Raw genomic sequence first — 25,885 nt, forward strand, 5'->3', positions numbered from 1 at the left:
GTCTAACTATTGATAGAAATGGATCATAACCACTAATGCTTCCTATAATGGTTACTGATACAGACAATTTGGGGCCAACGAATAGCTTTTGTTTTTGTTTTTCATAAAGAGAAGCTCACACACCATAATACTGAATGTTTTTAAACAGAATGGGAAGTTGTAAGTAGCTACATGAGATTCATTTAAGACACTGAACTTATACAAACGTCTAGAAGGGATGAAAGGAAGCCATTGCAGTAAAGCTGTGAGCTAAAATGAGTCTCAAAGCAGCAGTGAGACTGACAAAAAAAAAAAAAAAAAAATCAATGTTCACTCAAAGAAAGAAAACTGACAGTACTCAGGGTCTAACTGAGTAAGCAAAGTTAAGAAAGAAAGAAGTAAAAGAAGATAGCAAGTTTCTAAGGGTGGGAAACCAACAGATGATGTTCCTTAAGTGAAATTAAGAGTGTATTTAATTGTTCATTTTTAAAGTCATTTTTTAAAAAGTCATTTTTTGATGTTTCTGTGATCTTAAACATTGGAAATTTAGGCAGCTCACTGCACAAATAACAGCTATTAACCCAAAGCTCAACAGCAGCAATGTATGAATAGTGTAATTTTTAGAAAATAAAATATGAATTTAGTATAAAATAAAAATTAACAGACGTAATATCTATAATAAATATATTATGGGTATTATATAACATATTGTGGATCTCAGCATAATTATTAATTGATATAATAAAACTATTTATTAGAAGATACTCTAGAATAAAAATACAATTCTAAAATGCCACTAAGCCATTATTTAGTTCTATTGTGGCACCAGATCTTAGTTCTTCAATTCTTAACATTCTTAATATAAATCTACTCCATGCAATATTTATTGAATAGAAATACAATTTACACTTATGTACCATGAATAATCATGAATTTAAAAATAACCATCTAAGGCTCCAAAAGCCATCATTATGTTACTCTTGATTAATTATATCTCTCTATGTGATAAAATTGAACATATAATCAGTCATTCATATATAAAATTGCTCTATCAGTGACAGATCAATATGTGTTTTGGTGCTGAGGTTAGCTGGAAAGAAATAAACCCTGAATGATCTCCCTTAGCCTCATAAGATTAGAAACACTAACCAAGTAAACAGTGAGGGTGGCACCATGCATATTTTTCATGCATTATACTAGAAATTTGCAGACATATTAAATTTTTAAATAAAATCACACAAAAAATGCCAATACTGTAAAACTGCTAAGTATTTATCTCTAGGTATAAAAATTTACTACATACCTGATTGACATCATTATTGTAAAGAGTAATAGAAAGAGATTCAAAGTGAAAGTCAAATTGAAGAGTGACATTCTGGTCCACAGAAGGCTTTGAGTCTGTCAAATCTTGTTCTGATGGTCCAAACATGAATATAAAAATCATAAATATTTTAAGGAGGGATATTATTTTATACATATTTTAAAAGCTGGAATAATAATTTATTATTCAGAATTTATCTCATACCGCTTTCCAGTATTTGAAATAGATTATGAGACAATTAATAAAAATGGCAATGACTATTCCATATATGTAATATAGGCAACATGGCCGAGACAAACTACTTATATTTTAAAAAAAAAAAAAAAAAGCAGTATCAAGGCAACTTTTTTTTTTTGAAGGACTTGGGTTTGAACTCAGGGCTTCAGGCACTCTACTGCTTGATCCACACCTCCAGTCCATTTTTGCTCTGGTTATTTTGGAGATGGAGCCTCACAAAATATCTGTCCAAGCCATCCTTGAACTGTGATCCTCCTGAACTCAGACTCCCAAGTAACTAGGATTACAGGTGTGAGCCACAGGCACCTGGCTTCAAGACAACTTTTTAAAAGGTTCCTTCAAAGTCAGACTTAGTTTTCATCACTGAGGTATCTTTACCTAATTAGTCCAAGACATCCTCAAGATATTATGAAACTGAAGGCACAGAAAAGACAAACACTTTGCCCTAGCTTAGGGAATAAAATATCTTCTGCTAGCAAGTGTACTTCTCATTATCGTACCTATTTTACCCAGCCCATTTCTTTGTAAGAATAGAAGCCAACAGCAAAATCAAACAGAAGTGAAATATGTTAGGGGAAGAAGCCTTTGGAATTTTGAAGTCAAAGAAACTTCAAGAAGTAATTTAGTCTTTTCTCTCATCTTTAGATAGAAGAGAGCCTACTTTCAATCATAGTAATTCTGTAATCCTTTTGAAGATTAACTATTTTTTGGTCAATCTTTAGGAAAGTCTCCTCTTACAAGTTATCAGAAAAATGAAAACTACATAACTTTAGCCATGTATAGCTTCTCCAAGCTGTAAACTCCTGGGATTCTTTCTCTACTTTTCCTGAAAATAATTTATATTTCAATCTTCATCATCTTTGCAGATTGCATATAAACTCACAAATTTTTCCAAGTGCCAGATTGACCAAATGGTGACAATCAGAAAGACAAATGTGATTTCAGCTGAACCTAATGAGCTCATTAAGTATATAAAGTTTGCCTGTCATAGTCTGTTCACCTCTGCACAGGGCCTGTCTGTAACAGCCTACTTATCTGGCCTTTGTCTACACGGCAGCATGAACCCAACCTGGGAGATGCTGGCTTCATCAAGCTCGTGAAACACCCACAACTGTCTACTTAAACTAGAAGCCTTATTTTGTACATTGCTACAAGTCATTTGTGTAATTCCAAAACATATCTGGCCTAATTATAGGAGAAGCAGTGTCGGAACCATTACTAACTGGTAGTTTCACCAATTAAGCTATGGACTAAGAACATGATAAAAGTACAAAAAGCCTGAGATCATTTCTTATAAGGGCAAGAGGCATTTCAACTCTTCTTAGTCATGAAAATATTAACTTATTTACAGATTTAAAGAATCTGATATTCCCATCAATGACTTTAAATAATAAAAAGGCCAGGCACAATGGTATATACTTATAATCACAGCATTCAGGAAGCTGAGGCAGGAGGATTGCGTATTTGAGGCAGCCTGAACTACAAAGTGAGCCCGTCTTTAAAAACAAGCTACTTGGAGAGCTGAGATTGGGAGGATTGAGGTTTGAGGTCAGCCCAGGCAAACAGTTTTAGAGACTCCATTTCAACCAATAAGTGGGCACTGGCACTTGCCCGTCATGCCAGCTACATGAAAGTATGAAACTGGGAGGATCGCAGTTCCATTCTAGCCCAGACAAAAACTCTGAGAGACCTCCTATCAATGGATAAAAGCTGGGCATTGTGGCGTGTGTCCATCATCCGTGACAGCAGGAAGCCTAAAATAGACAAGGACAGTCCAGGTCAGCCTGGGCAAAAGGAGAGATCCTAAAAAGCCAGAGGAAAAAAGGACAAGAGGTATGGCTCAAGTAGTAGAGCCCCTGACTAGCAAACATGCAGCCCTGAATTCGAACCACACGCAAAAAAAAGTGAAATTATATTTTGCATAATATATTTAAGAAGCTAGAAAGCATCTTATATTTTAGGGAAATTACTTTAAAATGATTGAATTTAAAAGGCTCAGTTCTTTAAAAAACTCAGTTTTAGCAATCTGAAAATTTCTGTAATGTATCTTACTAGATCATTCTCCAACGAAGCCAGACTAATAAAGCTGTTACTATAAAAGTATACCTTCCTTTCTTGAGGTTCAGGCACCATACCAAGATCCTTTCCTCTCTGAATTATTTAGAGGGTTTTACTACTCTGAGGTACTGCTTTGGTCTTTCTCTCAACGCATGTCACACCTCAGAGCCTGGTGAACTGAGCAAAGTCAGCTTTCACAAGCAGCAAGCAGCAAGATGACCTTTCCCCATCACAGACAAGTGACACACCTTCTTCCCCTGGGGGCTTTAAGATTTAGCCATAGCCAGAGCAGAATTCCCACAGGAAACTGTGTAATATTGAGTCAGTTTGTACCACATTATGTTGGACAACTAAAAAACATTAAATGTAAATATGACACTCACAATTTTTCAATAATCAACACAACAATCTTTACCAACTTATACCTTTGAGGTGGTCAGGCCCACTCAGAATATCTTTCTTTACTCTTACTGCCTCCTGTGCAGACTGTGTGGGGCTTGGTTGTGAAGAAGCCTCTCCAAGATTTTCCAGCAAAATTCTCATTAAAACTGATAAGTCATCTTCACTGATAGCAACCTAGAAACCACCAATACTTGGTTTACATAAAATAATAAAAATCAGAATAATATAACTATGTCTAAATATATAATTTCTCAAGTTAACTAACTGTTCATCTATTTTAAGTACAGAGAAGAAGGTAGGGAGGATGGGAAGGCGAGAGAGAAAGATGACAGACAGACGAGAATCATCAGGAGAGAATCATTTATTTCTATCTAGTGGGAGACATGGCTCCTGTGTGCAAACATACTTCTGCCCCTGCCTCTGGAACTCCAGCACCCTCCCTGCCTAATGGTAACTGTGCAGTCCTGTCCTGGACCCAAGTCTGACTTCTCCTCTCCCTGTCTCCATCATGCATCTCTCATCTAGTTCAGCACCAGCTCCTTCTACATTATTTACTTCCTTCCAAACTCAATACAGGAATAGTACTATTCAGATTCTGGTCTCCACTAATACGTAAAAAGGTATTTTCATGCTATGTATCTCTGTTTTTAGAATACATGTATCTGGACAATCATAAAATAACCATTCCTTTATCTTACAAAAAATAACACTGCTTAGAATAATAAGTGAAAGTACAACATATTTTTTTAAAAACCAAAACACACACCATGAGGGTAGGATCTTACTTGTATTTTAACTTTACAAAAGGGCAGGTGTAGTAAAAAGAAAAACAAAAAATCAAAGTCATTTGAATCAGACAGATCTGTATCAGCTATATTGTTTTCAAGCTGTGTTGTGGGCTGTTTCTCAGCTTCTTTAATTCAAGTCTTTTTTTAACCTTTAGAAGAGGAATTATAGCTTCTTCTTCGCAGGTGGCTTTAGAACAACATGAAGCAGCTAGAACAAACAAAGCTGCTAGTGGCTATCAAGATTAGTACTTTCTCTGAAGCTTCACATCCTTCTACCTTTTGTAAATTTTCTCTACAGACACCATGGTTCAAAAGGCTTGTTTTAAGTGCTTGCACATAAATGCATACAAACATGCCTGCATATACAGCACACCTCCTTTTCTGAATGCCACAGTAATCTGTGTCCCCAAAATTAGATCCCTATGGCCAGGGAATTTGCATAGTTCCCTACCTAAATGAAAACAGGAAAATATTTAGCACAAGGTAGTAGTCAGAGACTTCTTGTTTATCCCAAGCTACAGTCCTCAGATAACAGGTGCAATACTAACTCCTTAGAACGTCCTTGGATAACCATTTCTATCTGTGATGCCAAACAAGCTATTACAGCTGCCTGAACACCTGCTAATTTGACCACCTCCTGCTTGCTGTGGAAAGAAAGAGTAAGTTTATCATATATTAGACAGACCTTTAGCAAGTCTGAGAACAAATTTGAAAGGTGGCCTCACAGTTCTTTAGAAACTAGCAAACTGATCTACTGAAAACAAGCAAACTGATCTACTGAAAACAACTTGTTAGGTCACCGTCCTGAAATTCTTTCTTAGCTACACCCTTGACTTAGGAAAACTATCCAGACCATGACAACAGACAGACAGTGTCTAAAGAGGCCTGAATCACTGATGGGTGAGGAGTGGAATAATATCCACTGTGGCTGCATTGTTCAGTTGGCAAGGGTCCTTTTGGTTAAAGTAATGATCACACTTATATGCTAACCTGTTGGATCTGATACTTTCTTCTCCTTTGAAATACTTCAACCAAAAATACTCTATCATAAATATAGGATAGAGAATACTGTAATCCTCCACTGTGTACCTACCATCCAGCTTTATGGAAACTTGAACAAGTCACTACATTTCCTCTGGATATTTTACTCCCTTTTATAGCTTTGAAACCCCAGGTATAATTCTTCACATCCCACCCCTTTCTTTCATCTCCACATTCTACAATAAGAGAATTATCATTCTCATAAATGCTTTTACATTTATCATTATTGTACACCCTATAAAATATGTACAAATGTACACACACACATAGCAGTTGCCTTGCTTGTTGCAAAATTTCAAATATAGAACTTTACTATCATTTTGTGATTTAAAATTTTTTTATGTTTAAGATATATCCACTTGTTTCATACAGTTCTAGTTCATCACTTTACATGCTTTACAATGTCCATATAGAATATATCATAATTTTGTCTACATTCTCCTACTGATAAACATTCATGTTTTCCTTTTGCTTTTAGCAAATCAAAAACTACATGATCTATAAAAGAAGGGTCAAGTATTAGTGCTGGGATCTAATCTCTGGGCAGTAAGGGAGAAATTAAGAGAAGGTACCAATACTATGGAACAGAAGCTACTCTATGAATACCCTGAACAGACATAATTCAGTAATTCCTTCTCATATAATATATCCACTAGGACATACACACAGAAACCTTCATTTTAACAAGTTTCAATTTTAATTTCTTTTCTAGTACAACTTTGCTCTTTTGAACCTTCCTATTTTAGCTCAAAACCTACTCTAAAATAATCACATGTATCAAAAAGATGAAATGTCTATTTGCTTTTTATATACTCTACTTGTTTAATCTCTCCCTCCTACCCCAACTTTGATGTTTAGCTTTAACAGTTTCACAAACAGGCACAGGAGAATTACAGGGTTTCTACATTCCATGACTACCAGTGTTGCCAATTCCATAGGCAGTCATAGCATGTTAACTATGCCATTAAAAACACTGCTGCATTGATATGTTTCCAAAATCAATAGACTTGCCTATTCAGAATGATGTCCACTTTTCTAAATTAGTAATTCATTGTACCTTTTAATTATGTACAAATACTATGTCAATACAAACCTTTCTAGAATTAAAAAAATTAAAGTGCTTTGAATGTGATATCTGAACATCACTTTGAATTCTCTTAAAATTTAACTACATTAAGACTTTAAAGATAATTTTCCAAAATTAAGAATAAAATTTTCAGTAAATTCCAGCAAGTTTTTCACCTCACACTTCTTGCTGGTTTTTACCAGTATTTAACTAAAATGAAATAGAGAAAAGTGTGGGAAACATGGATGACCTCACTTGCAGTTAACAAAGTGTTCATACATTATTGATCAATAAATTTAATAACAGATACATACCTGCATAGGTTTTAGTTTTCCTTTTATCTCCATCCCTGGAATTTGCACATACCATGTCGCTGATAAGTTTCGTTGTATGGACAAAAGCATGTTTACTGGTTTTAAAATTTCAATGTCATGCTGTGGCAAGCCAGTCTGCAAAATAGTTCTGAAAGAAAAACAAAGATTTACTAACATGTATATTTACTTTTAAGTTACATTTTAAAATGAGGACTACCATATTTTGTAATAGCTTCCACATAGCATTTTCCTAAACACTTAAAAAGCTGCTATCGGAATTCTTTTAAAACTTATTTATCATAAATAAATTAAAATTAGAGTAAATCAGCTTTATGTACAAAATTATGTAAAACAAAGCCTATTTATATACTTTTTATATGATCTGAAAGACATATTTCCCATAACTCTGATTACTGTATTTTTTCTACTATCTTCAAGAAAATGATTACATACTTAGCTCTTAACATGTTATTGTTATTTCTTCAAACTCAAGGGGAAAAATACATCAAATCAAAAAGGTAAATGGCAATAGTCATTTCTAGCATGACCTACTAACGACCATTTGCACAACCAAGTAAGTCTGCTTGCCCCTCAACCAAGTCAACACTTTTTCATTTGGATTCAAAAATCCTTTAGATACCTCACTGAAAATTCCCAAATGCAACAAGGTTTGAGAGTGAGAAATTTAAAGTCTTATTAGACTTTAGGAAGTTTTTCCCCACCTACAGAAAAGGAAGTAGCTATGTGAAAAGTAAGAAAACATGTATTAAAAAATGAAAATAAATATTACTAAGTAAACTACAATTTTTTTTGACATGATGCCTCACTACGTTGCCCAGGTTGGTCTGGAACCTGTGAGTTCAAATGATCCCACCTCAGCCACCTACATAGCTCAGACTACAGGCATGCAACAACACCATGCTTAAACAGTAAATTATAACTTTCCAAGTAATTTTATAGAATGGAAAACAAGTCACACTGTATTATTTAGCAGTGTAAAATGCAGATTCTATGAAGCACACAACTGTTAGCTACTTACTAAAAGGTTTCATAAAAATAAATTAGGAATGAGAATCACAAATTACTATTTTATCCCAGGCACAAATATGATGAAAATCCCATTTCTACTAAGACAATCACAATTAGATTACATATTTATACCTGGACAGCTTCAACTGAGTGAGCTGGATATTCATTTTATCAATGACTGGGGGAAGAGAATAATGTTCCATGGACACCAAGCTAAATTTGTTTTCAACTCTGATTAAACCCAGATCTGCTATAACAGCATTGGGTGATACTGAAGACTGAGGAATAATAATAACAGGTGCCTTCAAGTTGATATCCATCAAAAGGCGGAAGCTCTTCTGGGCCAAGTCTTTCATGCTGGAGGCGGCTCTCTCTGCAGCATGGACTGTGGCTGTGCTCAAAGCTTCTTTTGCAGTTTGGAAATTGTTGAGGAAGTTCTGTTGGAAGAGACTGATAGTCAGACAGTTCTCCAAGAACATCTATTTTTAAAAGAAAAAACTTCAAGAAGCATTTACTCTAAAAAGAAAAGTTAAATAGCAGAGGTGCTCCAAAAGACTCTATCCAAAAACTCTTACACACTATAAACAGATATACCAAGGTGACAGGATACAAAATCAACTTACAAAAATCATTAGCTTTTTTATACACCAACAACGAACAAACTGAGAAGGAATATATGGAAATAATGCCATTTACCATATCCTCAAAAAAAAAAAATCAAATACCAAGGAGTGAACTTTTTCTTTTTAATTTTTATTGTTTTATTATTCATATGTGCGTACAAGGCTTGGGTCATTTCTCCCCCCTGCCCCCACCCCATCCCTTTCCTCCCACCCCCTCGATACCTGGCAGAAACTATTTTGCCCTTATCTCTAATTTTGTTGAAGAGAGAGTATAAGCAATAATAGGAAGGAAAAAGGGTTTTTGCTGGTTGAGATAAGGATAGCTATACAGGGAGTTGACTCACATTAATTTCCTGTGCGTGTGTGTTACCTTCTAGGTTAATTCTTTTTGATCTAACCTTTTCTCTAGTTCTTGGTACTCTTCTCCTACTGGCCTCAGTTGCTTTTAAGGTATCTGCTTTAGTTTCTCTGCGTTAAGGGCAACAAATGCTAGCTAGTTTTTTAGGTGTCTTACCTATCCTCACACCTCCCTTGTGTGCTCTCGCTTTTATTATGTGCTCAAAGTCCAATCCCCTTGTTGTGTTTGCCCTTGATCTAATGTTCGCATATGAGGGAGAACATACGATTTTTGGTCTTTTGGGCCAGGCTAACCTCACTCAGAATGATGTTCTCCAAGTCCATCCATTTACCAGCGAATAGTAACATTTTGTTCTTCTTCATGGCAGCATAAAATTCCACTATGTATAGATACCACGTTTTCTTAATCCATTCATCAGTGGTGGGGCATCTTGGCTGTTTCCATAACTTGGCTATTGTGAATAGTGCCGCAATAAACATGGGTGTGCAGGTGCCTCTGGAGTAACCTGTGTCACAGTCTTTTGGGTATATCCCCAAGAGTGGTATTGCTCGATCAAATGGTAGATCAATGTCTAGCTTTTTAAGTAGCCTCCAAATTTTTTTCCAGAGTGGTTGTACTAGTTTACATTTCCACCAACAGTGTAAGAGGGTTCCTTGTTCCCCGCATTCTCGCCAACACCTGTTGTTGGTGGTGTTGCTGATGATGGCTATTCTAACAGGGGTGAGGTGGAATCTTAGTGTGGTTTTAATTTGCATTTCCTTTATTGCTAGAGATGGTGAGCATTTTTTCATGTGTTTTTTTGGCCATTTGAATTTCTTCTTTTGAGAAAGTTCTGTTTAGTTCACTTGCCCATTTCTTTATTGGTTCATTAGTTTTAGGAGAATTTAGTTTTTTAAGTTCTCTATATATTCTGGTTATCAGTCCTTTGATGTGTAGCTGGCAAATATATTCTCCCACTCTATGGGTGTTCTCTTCAGTTTAGAGACCATTTCTTTTGATGAACAGAAGCTTTTTAGTTTTATGAAGTCCTGTTTATCTATGCGATCTATCTCTTAGGTGCTGTGCTGCTGGGGTTCCATTGAGAAAATTCTTACCTATACCTACTAACTCCAGAGTATTTCCTACTCTTTCCTGTATCAACTTTAGAGTTTGGGGTCTGATATTAAGATCCTTGATCCATTTTGAGTTAATATTGGTATAGGGTGAAATACACGGATCTAGTTTCAGTTTTTTGCAGACTGCTATCCAGTTTTCCGAGCAGTTTTTGTTGAAGAGGCTGCTTTTTCTCCATCGTATATTTTTAGCTCCTTTGTCAAAGACAAGTTAGTTATAGCTGTGTGGCTTTATATCTGGGTCCTCTATTCTGTTCCACTGGTCTTCATGTCTGTTTTTGTGCCAGTACCATGCTGTTTTTATTGTTATTGCTTTGTAATATAGTTTGAAGTCAGGTATCGTGATACCTCCAGCATTGTTCTTTTGACTGAGTATTGCCTTGGCTATTCATAACCTCTTGTGTTTCCATATAAATTTAACAGTAGATTTTTCAATCTCTTTAATGAATGTCATTGGAATTTTCATGGGAATTGCATTAAACATGTAGATTGTTTTTGGGAGTATAGACATTTTTTCTGTGTTGATTCTACCAATCCATGAGCATGGGAGATCTCTCCACTTTCTATAGTCTTCCTCAATCTCTTTCTTCAGAAGTTTATAGTTTTCCCAAGGAGTGAACTTAACAAAGGATGTGAATGACCTCTACAAGGAGAATTACAAACCCCTGAAGAAAGAGATCAAGGAAGACTACAGAAGATGGAAAGATCTCCCATGCTCGTGGATTGGTAGAATCAACATAGTAAAAACGGCTATACTACCAAAAGCAATCTACATGTTTAATGCAATTCCCATCAAAATCCCAGTGACTTTCATCACAGAGATTGAAAAATCTACCCTAAAGTTCATTTGGAAACACAAGAGACCACGAATAGCCAAGGCAATAATCAGTAAAAGGAGCAATGCTTGAGGTATCACAATACCCGACTTCAAACTGTATTACAAAGCAATAGCTATAAAAACAGCATGGTACTGGCACAAAAACAGACATGAAGCCCAATGGAACAGAATAGAGAACAGAATATGAATCCACACAACTATACCCACCTCATTTTTGACAAAGGTGCCAAAAATATACGATGGAGAAAGGACAACCTCTTCAACAAATGTTTCTGGGAAAAATGGTTATCCATCTGCAAGAAACTGAAACTAGATCCATGTCTATCACCCTGTACTAGTATCAACTCATAATGGATCACGGACCTTAATATCAGACCCAAAACTCTGAAGTTAGCACAGGAAGGAGCAGGAAACACTCTGAAACTAATAGGTATAGGCAAGGACTTCCTCAGTACAACCCCAGCAGCTCAGCAACTAAGAGAAAGGATGAATAAATGGGACTTCATAGAATTAAAAAGCTTCTGCACAACAAAAGAAATGGTCTCTAAACTGAAAAGACCACCCAGAGAATGGGAGAAAATATTTGCCAGCTACACAACAGAAAAAGGACTAATAACCAGAATATACAGGGCACTTAAGAAACTAAACTCTCCTAAAATCAATGAACCAATTAAGAAATGGGCAAGTCAAAAGACCAAAAATCATATGTTCTCCCTCTTATGTGGACATTAGATCAAGGGCAAACACAACAAGGGGATTGGACTTTGAGCACATGATAAAAGCGAGAGCACACAAGGGAGGGGTGAGGATAGGTAAGACACCTAAAAAACTAGCTAGCATTTGTTGCCCTTAACGCAGAGAAACTAAAGCAGATACCTTAAAAGCAACTGAGGCCAATAGGAAAAGGGGACCAGGAACTAGAGAAAAGGTTAGATCAAAAAGAATTAACCTAGAAGGTAACACACATGCACAGGAAATTAATGTGAGTCAACTCCCTATATAGCTATCCTTATCTCAACCAGCAAAAACCCTTGTTCCTTCCTATTATTGCTTATACTCTCTCTTCAACAAAATTAGAGATAAGGGCAAAATAGTTTCTGCCAGGGATCGAGGGGGTGGGGGGGAGAGGGAGGGGGTCGAGTGGGTGGTAAGAGAGGGGGTGGGGGCAGGGGGGAGAAATGACCCAAGCCTTGTATACACATATGAATAATAAAATTAAAAAAAAAAAGAAATGGGCAAGTGAACTAAACAGAACTTTCTCAAAAGAAGAAATTCAAATGGCCAGAAAACACATGAAAAAATGCTCACCATCTCTAGCCATAAAGGAAATGCAAATCAAAACTACACTAAGATTCCACCTCACCCCTGTTAGAATAGCCATCATCAAAAACACCATCAACACCGCCAACATGTGTTGGTGAGGATGTGGGGGAAATAGGAAACTTCATACACTGCTTGTGGGAATGCAAGCTGGTGCAACCACTCTGGAAAAAAATTTGGAGGCTTCTTAAAAATCTAAACAGATCTGCCATACAATCCAGCAATCCCACTCCTGGGGATATATCCAAAGGAATGAGACACAAGTTACTCCAAAGGCACCTGCACAACCATGTTTATTGAAACGCTATTCACAATAGCCAAGTTATGGAAACAGCCAAGATACCTTACTACTGACGAATGGATCAAGAAAATGTGGTATTTATACACAATGGAATTTTACTCAGCCATAAAGAAGAATGAAATCTTATCATTTGCAGGTAAATGGATGGTACTGGAGAATATCATTCTGAGCGTAGTTAGCCAGGCTCAGAAGACCAAAAATTGTTATGTTCTCCCTCATATGCGGACTTAAGATCTAGGGGAAATGCAGCAATGTGATTGGACTTGGATCCCATGACAAGGGGAGAGCACATATGGGAGATATGGGAATAGGCAGAAAACCCAAACATGAAAGCGTCTGATACAGAAACCTTAAAGCGACAGAGGTTATCTTGAGAAGGGGATTAGGAACCAGTATAACGATCAGTTAGAGATGAATCAACTTGGGTTGTAACACATTTGTACATGAAAGCAATGCTAGGAATCTTTCTGTATAGCTGTCCTTATCTCAACTAGCAACTATGTCTTCTTCTCAACAAAATTAGAGATAAGGGCAGAAGAGGTTCTGCCTGGAAGTGAGGGGGGGAGGGGAGGGGAGGGGAGAGTGGTGGAAGGGGGCAGCGGGGCAAAATGACCCAAACAATGTACGCCCATGTGAATAAATGAATAATAAAAACTTTTTTAAAAAAAAACATAGAAAAAAATAAATAAATAACAAAGGTTCTATAAAAAGTTAATATAAAAAAGTTCAATAATAGAGGTGCTATAAAAAGAGCTATTATTTATGATGGACAAAAGTAGAGTTGGGAATGACACTCTCTGAGCTAATAACTAGTAACAATATCTACCTACCACTAGGAAAGAAGAGTTTTATTGATTTTCATTTGTATTTTTTTAGAATTAGTCTTCTTTGACAAATTTTTATAACAGTTCTTTTTATTTTTTTTTATTAATGACTGTTGGTCATTTTAAATTCAATTTAAATGAAAGGGATGGAGGAGCGCACTCTATTTCTCCTAAAGTGTGCTCTGTTCTATTCCCGTCATAGAAATAAACTTTAATTTAAAAAAAAAGTTAAAAAGAAAAAAATATAAACTTTATTCTTAAGAACTAAGGTTCTGGTACTTTATTTTTGAAATTTTACTTGTTTAAATGTACTAGAAATGAGCAAACATATTGTCTATAATCCTGCAATCATTAATAAGAATCAAAACAACTTTATTTATGGCAAGATACATTTCGCCCAATTTCAACTAAGAACAAAAACATTTTTCCCAATAAAGAAACAATAATTCTTAGAAGCAATATTCTTAATGTTCATCAATTAATAATACAAAAACAACTTAATCTACTTCATATCACAAAATAAATTCCTTCCTAGAAAAGTGAACAGGAGGGTTTAGTTATAAACTCATGACTGGAAAGCTTAGCTAGCAGCCTTGCTGAGAGTCACAGGCAGATTTAAATTCTTACATGCACAGTGTAAAATAAAAGAATTTCATGGCTTTGATGATCACAAATGCAATCAAGAGCTATAAGTTTAATATTAGTTCTCAAGTGCCTGCTGACATTTCCTAAAAAGTTATTTTAACTAAATACTGTTAAGGGTATTAAAACATCAAAAAGTACCTATAAAATACATAACTATGAAAATATTAAGAGAATGATAGTTTGTACATTCAAAGCAATGATTTAAAAACTTTCATTTGGTTAATTATCATGTAAAAGGTTTCCTTACTCACAACATTCTGCTCAGCATTTGTGTGTTTACCACATAGCACTATGTTATGGTTTGGATCTTAAGTGCTGAAGACCTGGTGCCAATCTGTGTTACTAGTGGGAGGTGGTACAATCTTTTGGAAGAGTTGCCCAGTGAAAGGAAGTAAAGTCACTGGTGGCATACTCTTGATGGATGTATTAGGACCTCTTCCCCATCTGCTTCCTGGAAACCATGAGATGAACACCTTTCCTCTATGTCACACTCTCCACCATATTATTATGCCTCACCACAGGCCCACAAACAAGGGAACCAGGTGACCATGGAGTGAAACCTCCAAAACTATGAACCATAATAAACCTTTCCTCCTTTTACGCTGCTTATCTCAGGTATGTTGTCACTGTGATGAAAGGCTACACATACCCTATGGTTCAGATGTTTGAGCAAAATATTTAGGCCTCAATGAGAAAAGAAATAACATCTAAAAAAATAAACTCACCAAAAGAGACATGAAGAATTTATGAACATAAACAGTTTGAATACAGCCCACTTTGAGACTCAATTTGCCATCTACTTTAGATATATCAGCATAGGACTCTCCTTCTGTGGCATCTGGATACAGAGTCATCTGGAACCTGAAGACTTCGTCTCCCAAAATAGAGACAACCTAAAAGCATGAGATAATCAGGTATTACATTAAAAGAGCTTGTGGAGTCTTTGTCACTGAATCATAAATGAGTTTTCTAATCACAGAATTCTGTTTTTTTGGCAGCACTGGGGTTTGAACTCAGGGCCTCACACTTGCTAGGGAGGTACTCTACCACTTGAATCAGTCCACCAGCCCTGTTTTTGTGTTGGTTATTTTCAAGATGGCACAGGCTGGCTTTGAACTGCCATCCTCCTTATCTTTACCTCCTAAGTAGCTGGGATTATAAGCATGAGCCACCGGCCCCCGGCTAATCACAGAATTCTTGATATATGAAGAAGTAACATATAAGCTCAACCTTAAACATTATTACTCAAAAACATTTTTAGTTGACAATAACTTCTTCCAATTTTTATAAAAATCATCTTATTAATATAAATACACATCCATCACTGAACTGCTCAAAAATAACATTTTCAAATCACTGTGTAGCAGAAGGCCTAGTCTACAGACAATGTGAAAGCAAACTGCTACCGTTTTCACTTTCAACCTTAATAAAATGCCCAACATGTGACACACAACTAATAATGTATACTGATCAAATGAACACTGGCATCTCGAATCCAAAGAAAAAAATAAACTTCAATACACAAATCACCTTTTTGTGAATGGATAGCAAGTCAACATTTGTAACTACAATATTCTGAAGTCTGGCGAACACATCAGTCTGCTTTGGCTTTACAGAAACAGAGGCATCCATTCCTGAGGGAGACATAGCATTTACAAAATTTAAAAATAAAAAAAAAAATTCAAAAAACAATTAAGATTTAAGATATAGGGTGAATAAAAATGACTCATTAGTAGACATATTAGCAGAATCAATTTCTGTGTATGTGGTACCCAAGAAAGGTTATAATACCTTTAAATACTACCTGTATCTCATACACAAAAATTGTGCAGATTTTAAAACAAATATCACCCAATTTCAAGGAAATTAACATTTACCCAAAAACAATACCCTGTGCACTGGCAAGATCAGAACTGGGCCCTTGGGAAGATTTTATATTTTTAAACAGCATCTCACGAGTATTTACTATTAAAACTGTTGCTCCAGTAACTACAAATACATGAACATCATTTTATAAGAGCTTTTATTTCTACACATAAACTATGTAGTAGTATTAGTGCTGACTTTTTTGCCTTTTTAAATACTGTTTACAATGTATCAGGTATCTTAAACCTCATATCAACCTTACAGATAATTACTACTTCATTTTATAATAGGGGGAACTAAGACATAGAAAGGTTAATTAATTTGCTCAAGGTGAGCCAGTGTTAGAGTCAGGATTTGAACCCCAGCAGGTACTCCAGAACTTGTAGTAAAATCTGAACAATCAGAGCAAGCTGCTTCATCTTGTATCAAGTTCCTGACAGGAAAAGTTTGCAAATGTTTTCCAGAACTTCTTTTTCTATGATATATATACCTATCTATACATATAAAAGCATGAAATATAAGAGAAACAGGTACATGACATGTTTTTAACTCTGTGAGATGTTGTAATGATATTCATTTCAATGTAACCACAATAAGAGATTAAGCCTCAGATAGACAGATACTGATTTTTAAATTTAATTTTTTTGGCAGTACTGGGCTTGAGCCATGTCCCCCCCAGCCCTTTCCTGCCTTAAATTATTTTTCAGACAGGGTCTCACTGATTTTTTTGCCCAGACTGGTCTCAAAAACCATGATCCTATCTCCACCTGCTGAGTAGCTGGGATTACAGCTGTGTGCCACCATGCGCCACCCATATTCTGAAATTTTTAAACACATAAGGAATGTTTCCAGGCAATAAGAAGAAATTTACTTTGGCTGGGAGTATGGCTCAAGTGCTAGAACATTAGCTTAGCAAGCAAAAGGTTCTGAGTTCAAACCCTAGTACTGCCAAAAAAAAAAAAAGAACAAATTTATCTTTAGCATTTCAAAGTGTGTTTTTTTTTTTAACAGTGCTTGCAAGTCTTCCATAGAAGCAAATCAAAGAACTCCCCACATGTATGAGGTCATTTTTCCTGGATATTTATGTAAAGAAACAGAAAGACCTACACCAATGAAAATTACTCACCATGTATTTTAATATCTGCTATGTTACACTTCTGATCACAAAAAAAGACATTAAAGGCATTTAATTCAGCTGTGACCTTTAAATCGAACACATCCTCTTTAGAAATAGTGCTGGATACTGAAAAGTAATAGAAACTTTGTGATTGGCAAAATGCTAAGATGCTATACAACACAAAACAATGTTTTTTTTTTTTTTGAGGATGGGAAGCAAACAAGTCATTGTTGATCTTACAGTGTGCTAAATACATATACTGTTTAATAATGTTTCAAGTAAAAACAAACAAAAACCTCCAAAATGCCTTGAACAACTGGTGGATTTGCTATCTCAAATAAGCAGACACCAAGTGGAGTTCCCATAGTGGGCTAACTAAGCAATTTACATCAAGACTACTTTCCTCACATCTTTTTTTTTTTAATTTTTTTCTTTTCTTTATTGTTGTGCTGGGTAGGGGTACACTGTGGCATTTACAAAGGTTCTTACAATGTATCAAACATATGATATTCGAATTCACCCTCTCCACCACTGTCCTTTAGCCCCCATCAATCAGTTTCCTGAAAGTTTCAACACCACTTCCCTCTGCCACCTGTGCCAACCCCCACTATGGGTAAAATAATCTTAAATTTATGAAAATAAAACTATATAATGTATTTTAAGCAACCCAAAAGATCAATGTTAAAATAGTATGCAGTATTAATTTTCAAATGCCATCAGACAAAACTAGCATGTTCCATTCCAAATTAACAATAAACACAACTATAAATGACACCTTAATTTCACTATTTTACTAGATAGAAATCCTACTGTAATTTTGTATCTTCTCGGAAAAAAGAAAACCCTCCAAATCAGAATTCTCAAATCTTACCAATACAAAATTTTTCTTCTGAACTCCTCATAGCATATATTGAATCAAAGAGTATTTAGTAAAACTGAAAGTGATGAATAGTTAATAAAATTTGTATTATTTACTAAAACTTTGGCACTTACAACACGTTATTAAACTATAAAACCAATCTAGTTTCACAAGATTACATGGTACAATTCTGTAAGTAACTCTAAAATAAATTCAATGCCATAAAGGGAGTTAAAAAAAAAACGCACACAAAAACTATGTATAAGAATCATAACTGAATGAACTCTATTGATTTACCTTAGGGCAGGTCCTGATTTATAAATGTAGGCAACATTTTCCTACAAATGTCTTACTGTAGAAGACAGACCTTCCTATAAAATTGTAGAACTATTGGGGATATCTGCCCTCAATCCCCATATGAAGACAAGTTATTTTCCTTTCTTTATAATTCATGTGGTATAAGACAAATCAGGTAGCAAAACCAGAAGACTATTTCTTTGGAGTAGCATTATTTGTAATTTATTGTGAGTTTAAACATTGACTTTTTCATTTATTCAATTGTATTATATATATGTTATGTGTACATGTTACATAAAGAAGAGATGTTCCTAAGGATAATATCTCTAAGGATATTAATGTGGCAAGCACATTAAAAATAAAGAAAGAAAACTCTTCTACTCTGGCTTATAATATAAGAGAAAATCTTAGCTGGGACTCAAAAATTAATACCAGCTTTGATAGCGATACTTCTGGACTCCCCCACAAGTGGTTTCAGCTCAGATTCCTTCTCAGAAAAACGCAATTCAGAAGATGGAACAGCAGATGACAAAAAATCCATAAGGGAAAGTAAAGCTTCCAAGTGAAGAACCAAGTCTAAGGATGAAAACGAAACCTATGACAATGAACAATTAAAGAGGCAGATTTCAGATAGGATAACATTTTTATGCTAAACTCTGACATATACAACTAGCACATGAATAGTTCAATTAAGGACCTTTAAAAATTTAGGAATTACATTTAATTCTTGGAATTACTTTTACAATGTTAATCCTTACCAGCTAAAAACAATACCCTGCCCACTGCCATGTGCATCCCTAATTCTAACTTCAATAGGATTTGATGGGCTTTAAGTAAAGCACTCCTAGATACTAGATCATAGTCCTAGATGGACTATGCATGCACAAATGAATTGTGAAAATGTCTGTACTAGGCCCTGCTCTATCCTTGTCCTTAGTCTTATTCCACTACTAAACCTAATACATAATTAGCATCCATTCATACCAGGCCAAATAACCATGGTAATCTAAAATGAACAAAATTCCCTAAAAATATATTATTTGCTTACTCAACAAGTACTAATTAAGAGTTTTGGGAAACGATTGTTTCAGAAATCAATTTTAGTAAGAACTTTATTTCAATCTACTTATTTTATCAATGAAACCCTTACTCTAATTCTAGAACTCACATCCTAAAACTGAAAATGGCTATGAAGCTATGTTTAATCATTAACAATCAGCCTTATAGTGAACTATAACAATCAGGCTTATAGTAAACTATAAAAGATTTACCTTCAGTCTTTGTTTAGTATTGTCATGAATAGTTTTAAATTCTGGTCCATCACTGTCTGCCTACAAATAGTGAATAATTAAACAACTGGGTTACAAACAGTAAAATTTTACACATTGAAAACACTCATTTTTTTTAAGTTTTCGAACCATGCTATTAAAACAGCATAAACATATTTTTATAGGCAAATAAAAATATGCCCAAAACGCTAACCAGATAAGCATGTCTAGTATTCTATCGATGCAAAACCTCAAATTCCCTATGGTACTCTGGAGAAAACATTAGTGTTATAGAGATTAGGTGGACCATCTAAAAGGAAAAATGCTGGTATATCTAAATTGTAACACCCTTGCTTCAGAGTATGGCAGAACTTTGTACTATTTCCATTTATTCAGAACCCTAGGGTAATTCAGAAGGTTAATAAAATCATTCAGAATTTTAGGATTCTTGCACAATTCACCACTATTAACCAATTCAGAGTGAAAAATTTTAAGGGAGAAAACTGGGATATTACACATGAGGGAGAGGCAGGATAAATCACGGAAACTGAGGCATGGGAAACAGCAGCCAAGACTTTAAAAATAAACATGGTACTAATGAATAGCTTGATTAGAAGCATGTAGATACTGCTTTCTTTGCTCTAAACTTCACAATTCACCATTATACTGTAATATTTAGTAAAAATTTTAAAAGAGGAGGGGTGGTGGGGAAGAAGAGCAGTTCTTTCTCCCAATCTTGCTGGCTTGCCCCAAAATAATGAGTGTATGCTGAGAACTGAATAAGGGTACCTTAAAGAAAGAGACTTACTGAGGGTGAGAAGGAGGATATCTTGGGAAAATGTCTACAAAGGAAAATACTTATCACAAAGATGAACACATGTTTTGAAGGTAGCATCTGGCAGGGCCCATCCTTAGTTTAAAGGGATGTTCAAACACCTATGTTATAGTGACCCAAATTTAATGAGCAGGACAACCTTGAAATCACTAGGCCTAACTGATGAGACAGTTTAACAGCAAAAATGACTAATTATACCAGGTGTCAGAACAAAGGGGGGCACTTGTGCTAAGATGAATTACAGCCAAAACCTGTAATCCACCTTTCTTATCATAAATACCCAGATGTCAAAATTGCTCAGTGTGTCTCCCTCAGACTACCCATGCTCTATCTAATAAGAATGTGTCTTTGTTTTCTGCTTGCTTACTCAGCAACTTCTATCAAATTTTCTTAACTATTGTGACTTGTCCAGAAATTGTATTCTGCAGTCAAAGTCAAGGACCTGGGACAAAACCCTGAGTGGCATGTCCCTAACTTAAAGGGAAACTTCACAAACACTCACCAGCCACAGGTTTTTGACAAGGGAAAAATAGGTAGATATATAGATAGATAGATACACAGACACATAGATAGATAGATATAAATAGATAGATAGATCTTTATATATTCAAATAATAAAGAATCCTAAATGTAACAAGGTACCTTCATCAGCAGCATTTTCAGGAGGGGTTCGTTGGTTACATTCGAGGAGTTAACCATATAAAGAGGTTCTCCTTTAGAGTCTAGAAGGAAAAAGGCAAGGCTGATCATTACATCTCTTCAACATTCCCAATGTCTTTAAAACAAGAACAGCCTGATTTATATATGTGTACATATATATGTATACATGCATGTTTATCAAAGCTCAAATAAGGATACACCAAAAAAGGTGAATGAATAATACTGTATATAAATCAGACTTCACTAAACCTGACTTTGAACAAAAAGAAAAAGGAAAGAAACTCGATTAAAACTAACAACAAAAAAACCAAAAATCAGGACCAGTCAATTATAACTCTTAAAATATCTGGTACTTATATTACTCCCATTTGAACAAATCATAATATACTAAAGAAAAAAGCCATAAAATACACAAAAGTAGGGATTAATATCTTCTTTTTTTAAAGATACTGTACAGATCCTATAAACTTTAATCACCCACGGCAACATTAAAAGTTAGTTAGCTATAATTTAAAAAGGTTCAAGAGAGACACTAAACAACTTAGTATCTGTTTGGGAAGAACGGAGTAAAATTACAAGCTGTTAAATTTTTCATCCACATACTTCCTTGTTTAATTTTCATTTTTTACAAACATATATTAATGTGATTGAAAACAAATTTTATAGTTTATGTAATTTAAAAATAAATATAAGTAAATAAATAAAAATTAGGTTTCCTAGTAAATTAACTCAACTTTTCAAAAGGAATCCTTCAGCTCTGTCCCTGGATTCTGACATAGTGTTGATGAAATGGTGTCTTTTATATGTACTGACATATTAAATACAGACAGTGAAGATGTATGGTTCACTTCTTAGATATATTCTACTTTGTGCTAAATGAAGTACATATTTATAGCCTTAGTTAATGATAACTACACATATAGCAAATTTTTAAGTATCAAATTCCTTGTATCAGTGTAATAAATTAAATCTAAGTAATTATGGTGAGATTATATTTAATGCTGATGCTGATAAAGATTGTCTGCCTAATGAATGCCCACAGATGAAGCTGCATGCTTACCAGTGAAATCAAAGCACCGCATGCTAATTTTTTTTAGATATGCTTTAGCAATCATGTCATAGGTTTTCACTTTGGCCTCCACTCCAAGCTGCAGGATGTTTAGTTCGTGGATAGGTCTTCCTTTCTTTTCTGCTGTTTTCATTAGAGTAACCACAACCTAGAAGAATGTACCAGTATTGCCACAAACAACTTCACTAACACACTCAAGGCAAGAATTTAATAATCACCTTAATGGTAAGACAAAGAGATTCACACAACGTAAAGACATTTACTTTCATTTTTGCCTGAAAATTGCCTAGTGTTACTTACCTCAGAAGGCAAACATACTAGTTCAGTTTTGAAGCATCACTATTTTCTAGTGGTTTTCAAAAGTAAAGTTCCAAAACAAAAAAATGCAATTTGTTCTAATTTCCAGAAGTCATAGTGTGCTGGGTAGTTTTTCATCTAAAAGTCTGAGAGATCAGCAGTTAACTTTTATACAGTCCTCAAGCAAGGTTTCTCAATCATGGCACTACTGACATTTTGGGTTGATATGTCTTTCTAGTAGGAAGTTGTCTCGTGCACTGTAAGACATTCTAGACGCATCCTTGCCTCTACCACAAGTTGCCAGTAGCAACCTCCCCATGTATAGTGACAACCAAAACGTTTTAGACAATGCTAAATATTCACTTAGCAGGTGCAAACTGCTCCCCCTCCATTCTACCCACTGTCCTAAGGGACAGGAACTATTACAACACATATGAAAAATGATATTAAAAGGGATTTGCAGGTGTTTTTATTTAGACATGCTAAGTACTTTGCCAGAAAAATGATTTATTGATCAATGTTTCAATTGCCAAAGCTTAAAAATCTTCAGTAGCTGGTGTTAACCATAAAAATATTGGAAGCTTAACATTAATTTCAAAGCATGTATTTCAGATTGAAAACTAGAACTCATTTGTTTAAAAGTTGATTATTTTCAGCTCAGAGAAAAAGTATAACCTCTACAGAGCTATTTAATAATAAAGAGGTTTTGGAGAAGGTCCTTGCAGCTCCTGGTAACCACTATGCTTCCTCACTTATTCACATACGGACCTGTTCCTTTCTCCTTTGTCCCAGCCCAATTCCTGATGCCCTTTTCTAAGACTATTTCTTATTTTCCTTTAAAAACTCAACTCAAATGTCACTTCCTCCATGAAATGTTTCCTTACCCTCTCAGTCTGCTTAGATGACCCCTCCTTACCATCAACACCACAAGTGCCAACAGCACCCCACACTGACCAAATTTCAATGGAAACATTAATACTTCATTTGAGGTCAGAGTCTATGTGTTTTACCAATATGTCCTTAGCATCTCACATATCCAATGAATATTCGTGAATGTGTAAATAAAGAAGAGGAAAATCTACTTAACCTTTCCTCAAAACTCTATAAATGGAAAGCGCATAGTAGTAATATAACATTTTTAAAATGTTGACATGCTGTGTTTTATTCTATCTAGTTTGTAACATTTGTAGCCTTTACTCCCATTTCCTGTGTGGGTAGCAGGAAAAGGGAAGAGTCCTTTTTCCCTCACTTCTCCCTACTCCATCTTGTTATACTAAAATAAATCCTTGCTGAAAAAAAGAAAAAGTGTTTCTAAAATTTACAAAGGATTTTTGTAATCACTATTTCCTTCTCCTGTCTTTTTCATATGAAAATCCAAAACCAACCTCATTCCAAGTGTCCCGAACTCACTAAAAAGAAAATTACAAGACTAGAGATATAATTCAAGCAGTAGAGTACCTGCCTAGCAAGCATGAAGGCCTGAGTTCAAAACCTACTGTCACTAGAAAAATGAGAGAGAGAGAAAGAAAGCTGGTTATAGAAAATGCTACCATTTTCTCTATGAAATATTGTGTCTCCCAAATATAACTCATCCTCAATAAACTCAAATTTTAAAGCACCATTGTGACATGAAAATAGCCTATGGAAGATCTTTCTCATATACATTAATTATATATATATTAATTACTGAAAAAGTTTAGTTTAATAGAAGTAATTCTAAATATCCATTTATTCATTCATGTTACAAAAACAGGTTAAAATTACACACCTCCTTTATTTCAAAATTCAGCAGTATGTTAATGATGTCTACAGATCTGATTTCTCCCACTCTAGCTGTTAAAGTATCTTGTGACGCACACACATCTTGTGACATGGAGATTTCACAGGACTCTATAATTTCACCTAAAAATATTTTAAAGAAATTCATTCACTTCTATTCACACATTTCTTTCACAAATACTTACTGAAGGACATCTATGAGTACTCTAAACCTGGTGATGGCACCGAAAATCCATTAGTAAGTAATAGCTATGGCCTTCAGAAAACTCATGGCCTGTTATAAGAGACACAAACATTTAAGATACAAACAAAAAGAGGCAGGCCATGGGCTGGCGGAATGGCTCAAGTGGTAGAGTGCCTGCCTAGCAAGTGTGAAGCCCTGAGTTCAAACCCCAGTGCTGCAAAAAAAAAAAAAGAAAGAAAGAAAAAATAGGCAGGCCATACATATTAAGTGGGAAAATGTTAATGCATACATAAAATGAACAGAAAGAAGCATAACATTATTACAGAGAGGAAAAGAAAGGATTAACAGAGAATATAACATTCAAGTAGAGCTAAAGACATTCACACAGAGAAGACAATCCTTCCTGTAGTCCCAGCAACTCAGGAAGCAGAGATCAGAAGAATCACAGTTCAACACTGGCCTGGGCAAAAAGTTATGGAGACTCCATCTCAACAAATAAGCTGAGCATAATGGAGTGTGTATCTTTAATCCTAGCTATGCAGGAGGCATACATAAAAGAATCATGATCCCAAGCCAGCCTGATCAAAAGCATAAGAACTTAGCAGAAAATAAATTAAAACCAAAAAGGGGTGGGGATGTGGCTCAAGTGATACTGTACTTGCCTAGCAAGCATAAGACCCTGAGTTCAATTCCTGATGCCACAAAACAAATTAAAAAATTACCATTTGCTTATCTACTAAACTGCAAAAGAGACACATGTACATTATGCCACCTACTGTCAGTCTCTTACCTGTCTCTTGTACTTTTGGTTTCGCTTTATTCAAGTCTGCGGTAGCCTCACCAAGATTTTCTGCTAGTATTCTAAATAAAAGATCAAGATCTTCCTGATTTAGACAAACCTGTGAAATAGTACATTAAAAAAATAAATTTCATTTTTAAGTGAAATAATTTTAAAACAGAAAATAAACTTCCAGTAATAAAACAGAATAATCCTAACATTAACTGAAAAGGTATGCTGATGGAGTGGCTCAAGGGGTAGAGCACCTGCCTAGCAAGCTTGGATCCCTTAGTTCAAACCACCAGTACCACCCAAAAAAAAAAAAAATTGAAGTTATATAATCACTACCTTATCTTACCTCTACCTATGTTTTTCAAAAATAAGAAAATGTTTATAGAAAAACAGTATGATTCTAAGTCAATCTTAGCTCCAATAACTTATATTATCTAGACAAAGTTAATTATGATTAAAGGAATCTGATCTTTATTTAAAAAGTGACAAATTCTGAAAATGCATTCATTTCACTTTTCAAACTCCAGTGAAATAAAAAGGCTAATTTAAGATTAAAAATACACACTTCCTCAATCCTATAATATTCCTAAAATTAAAGCATGCATGAA

At 35.0% G+C, this 25,885-nt stretch overlaps 1 protein-coding gene across 6 annotated transcripts in view; it reads right to left on the bottom strand.

Annotated features, from left to right (window-relative positions):
• Positions 1 to 25,885, bottom strand: part of Vps13c (vacuolar protein sorting 13 homolog C) — a 188,869-nt gene that overhangs the window by 71,039 nt on the left and 91,945 nt on the right. For all 6 annotated transcript variants that reach the window (XM_074066103.1, XM_074066102.1, XM_074066101.1 and 3 more), the window contains 13 exons: positions 25,278 to 25,386; positions 24,293 to 24,426; positions 22,219 to 22,375; positions 21,141 to 21,220; positions 19,667 to 19,726; positions 18,828 to 18,990; positions 17,249 to 17,365; positions 15,787 to 15,890; positions 14,982 to 15,149; positions 8,368 to 8,672; positions 7,207 to 7,354; positions 4,021 to 4,171; positions 1,283 to 1,392 (listed from right to left, as the gene is read on the bottom strand). In XM_074066103.1, the coding sequence (XP_073922204.1) occupies positions 1,283 to 1,392; positions 4,021 to 4,171; positions 7,207 to 7,354; positions 8,368 to 8,672; positions 14,982 to 15,149; positions 15,787 to 15,890; positions 17,249 to 17,365; positions 18,828 to 18,990; positions 19,667 to 19,726; positions 21,141 to 21,220; positions 22,219 to 22,375; positions 24,293 to 24,426; positions 25,278 to 25,386 (1,806 nt within the window). The remainder of the gene's footprint in view (positions 1 to 1,282; positions 1,393 to 4,020; positions 4,172 to 7,206; positions 7,355 to 8,367; positions 8,673 to 14,981; positions 15,150 to 15,786; positions 15,891 to 17,248; positions 17,366 to 18,827; positions 18,991 to 19,666; positions 19,727 to 21,140; positions 21,221 to 22,218; positions 22,376 to 24,292; positions 24,427 to 25,277; positions 25,387 to 25,885) is intronic.

Source organism: Castor canadensis, chromosome 2, assembly GCF_047511655.1.
Source record: "Castor canadensis chromosome 2, mCasCan1.hap1v2, whole genome shotgun sequence".
Lineage (NCBI taxonomy): Eukaryota > Metazoa > Chordata > Mammalia > Rodentia > Castoridae > Castor > Castor canadensis.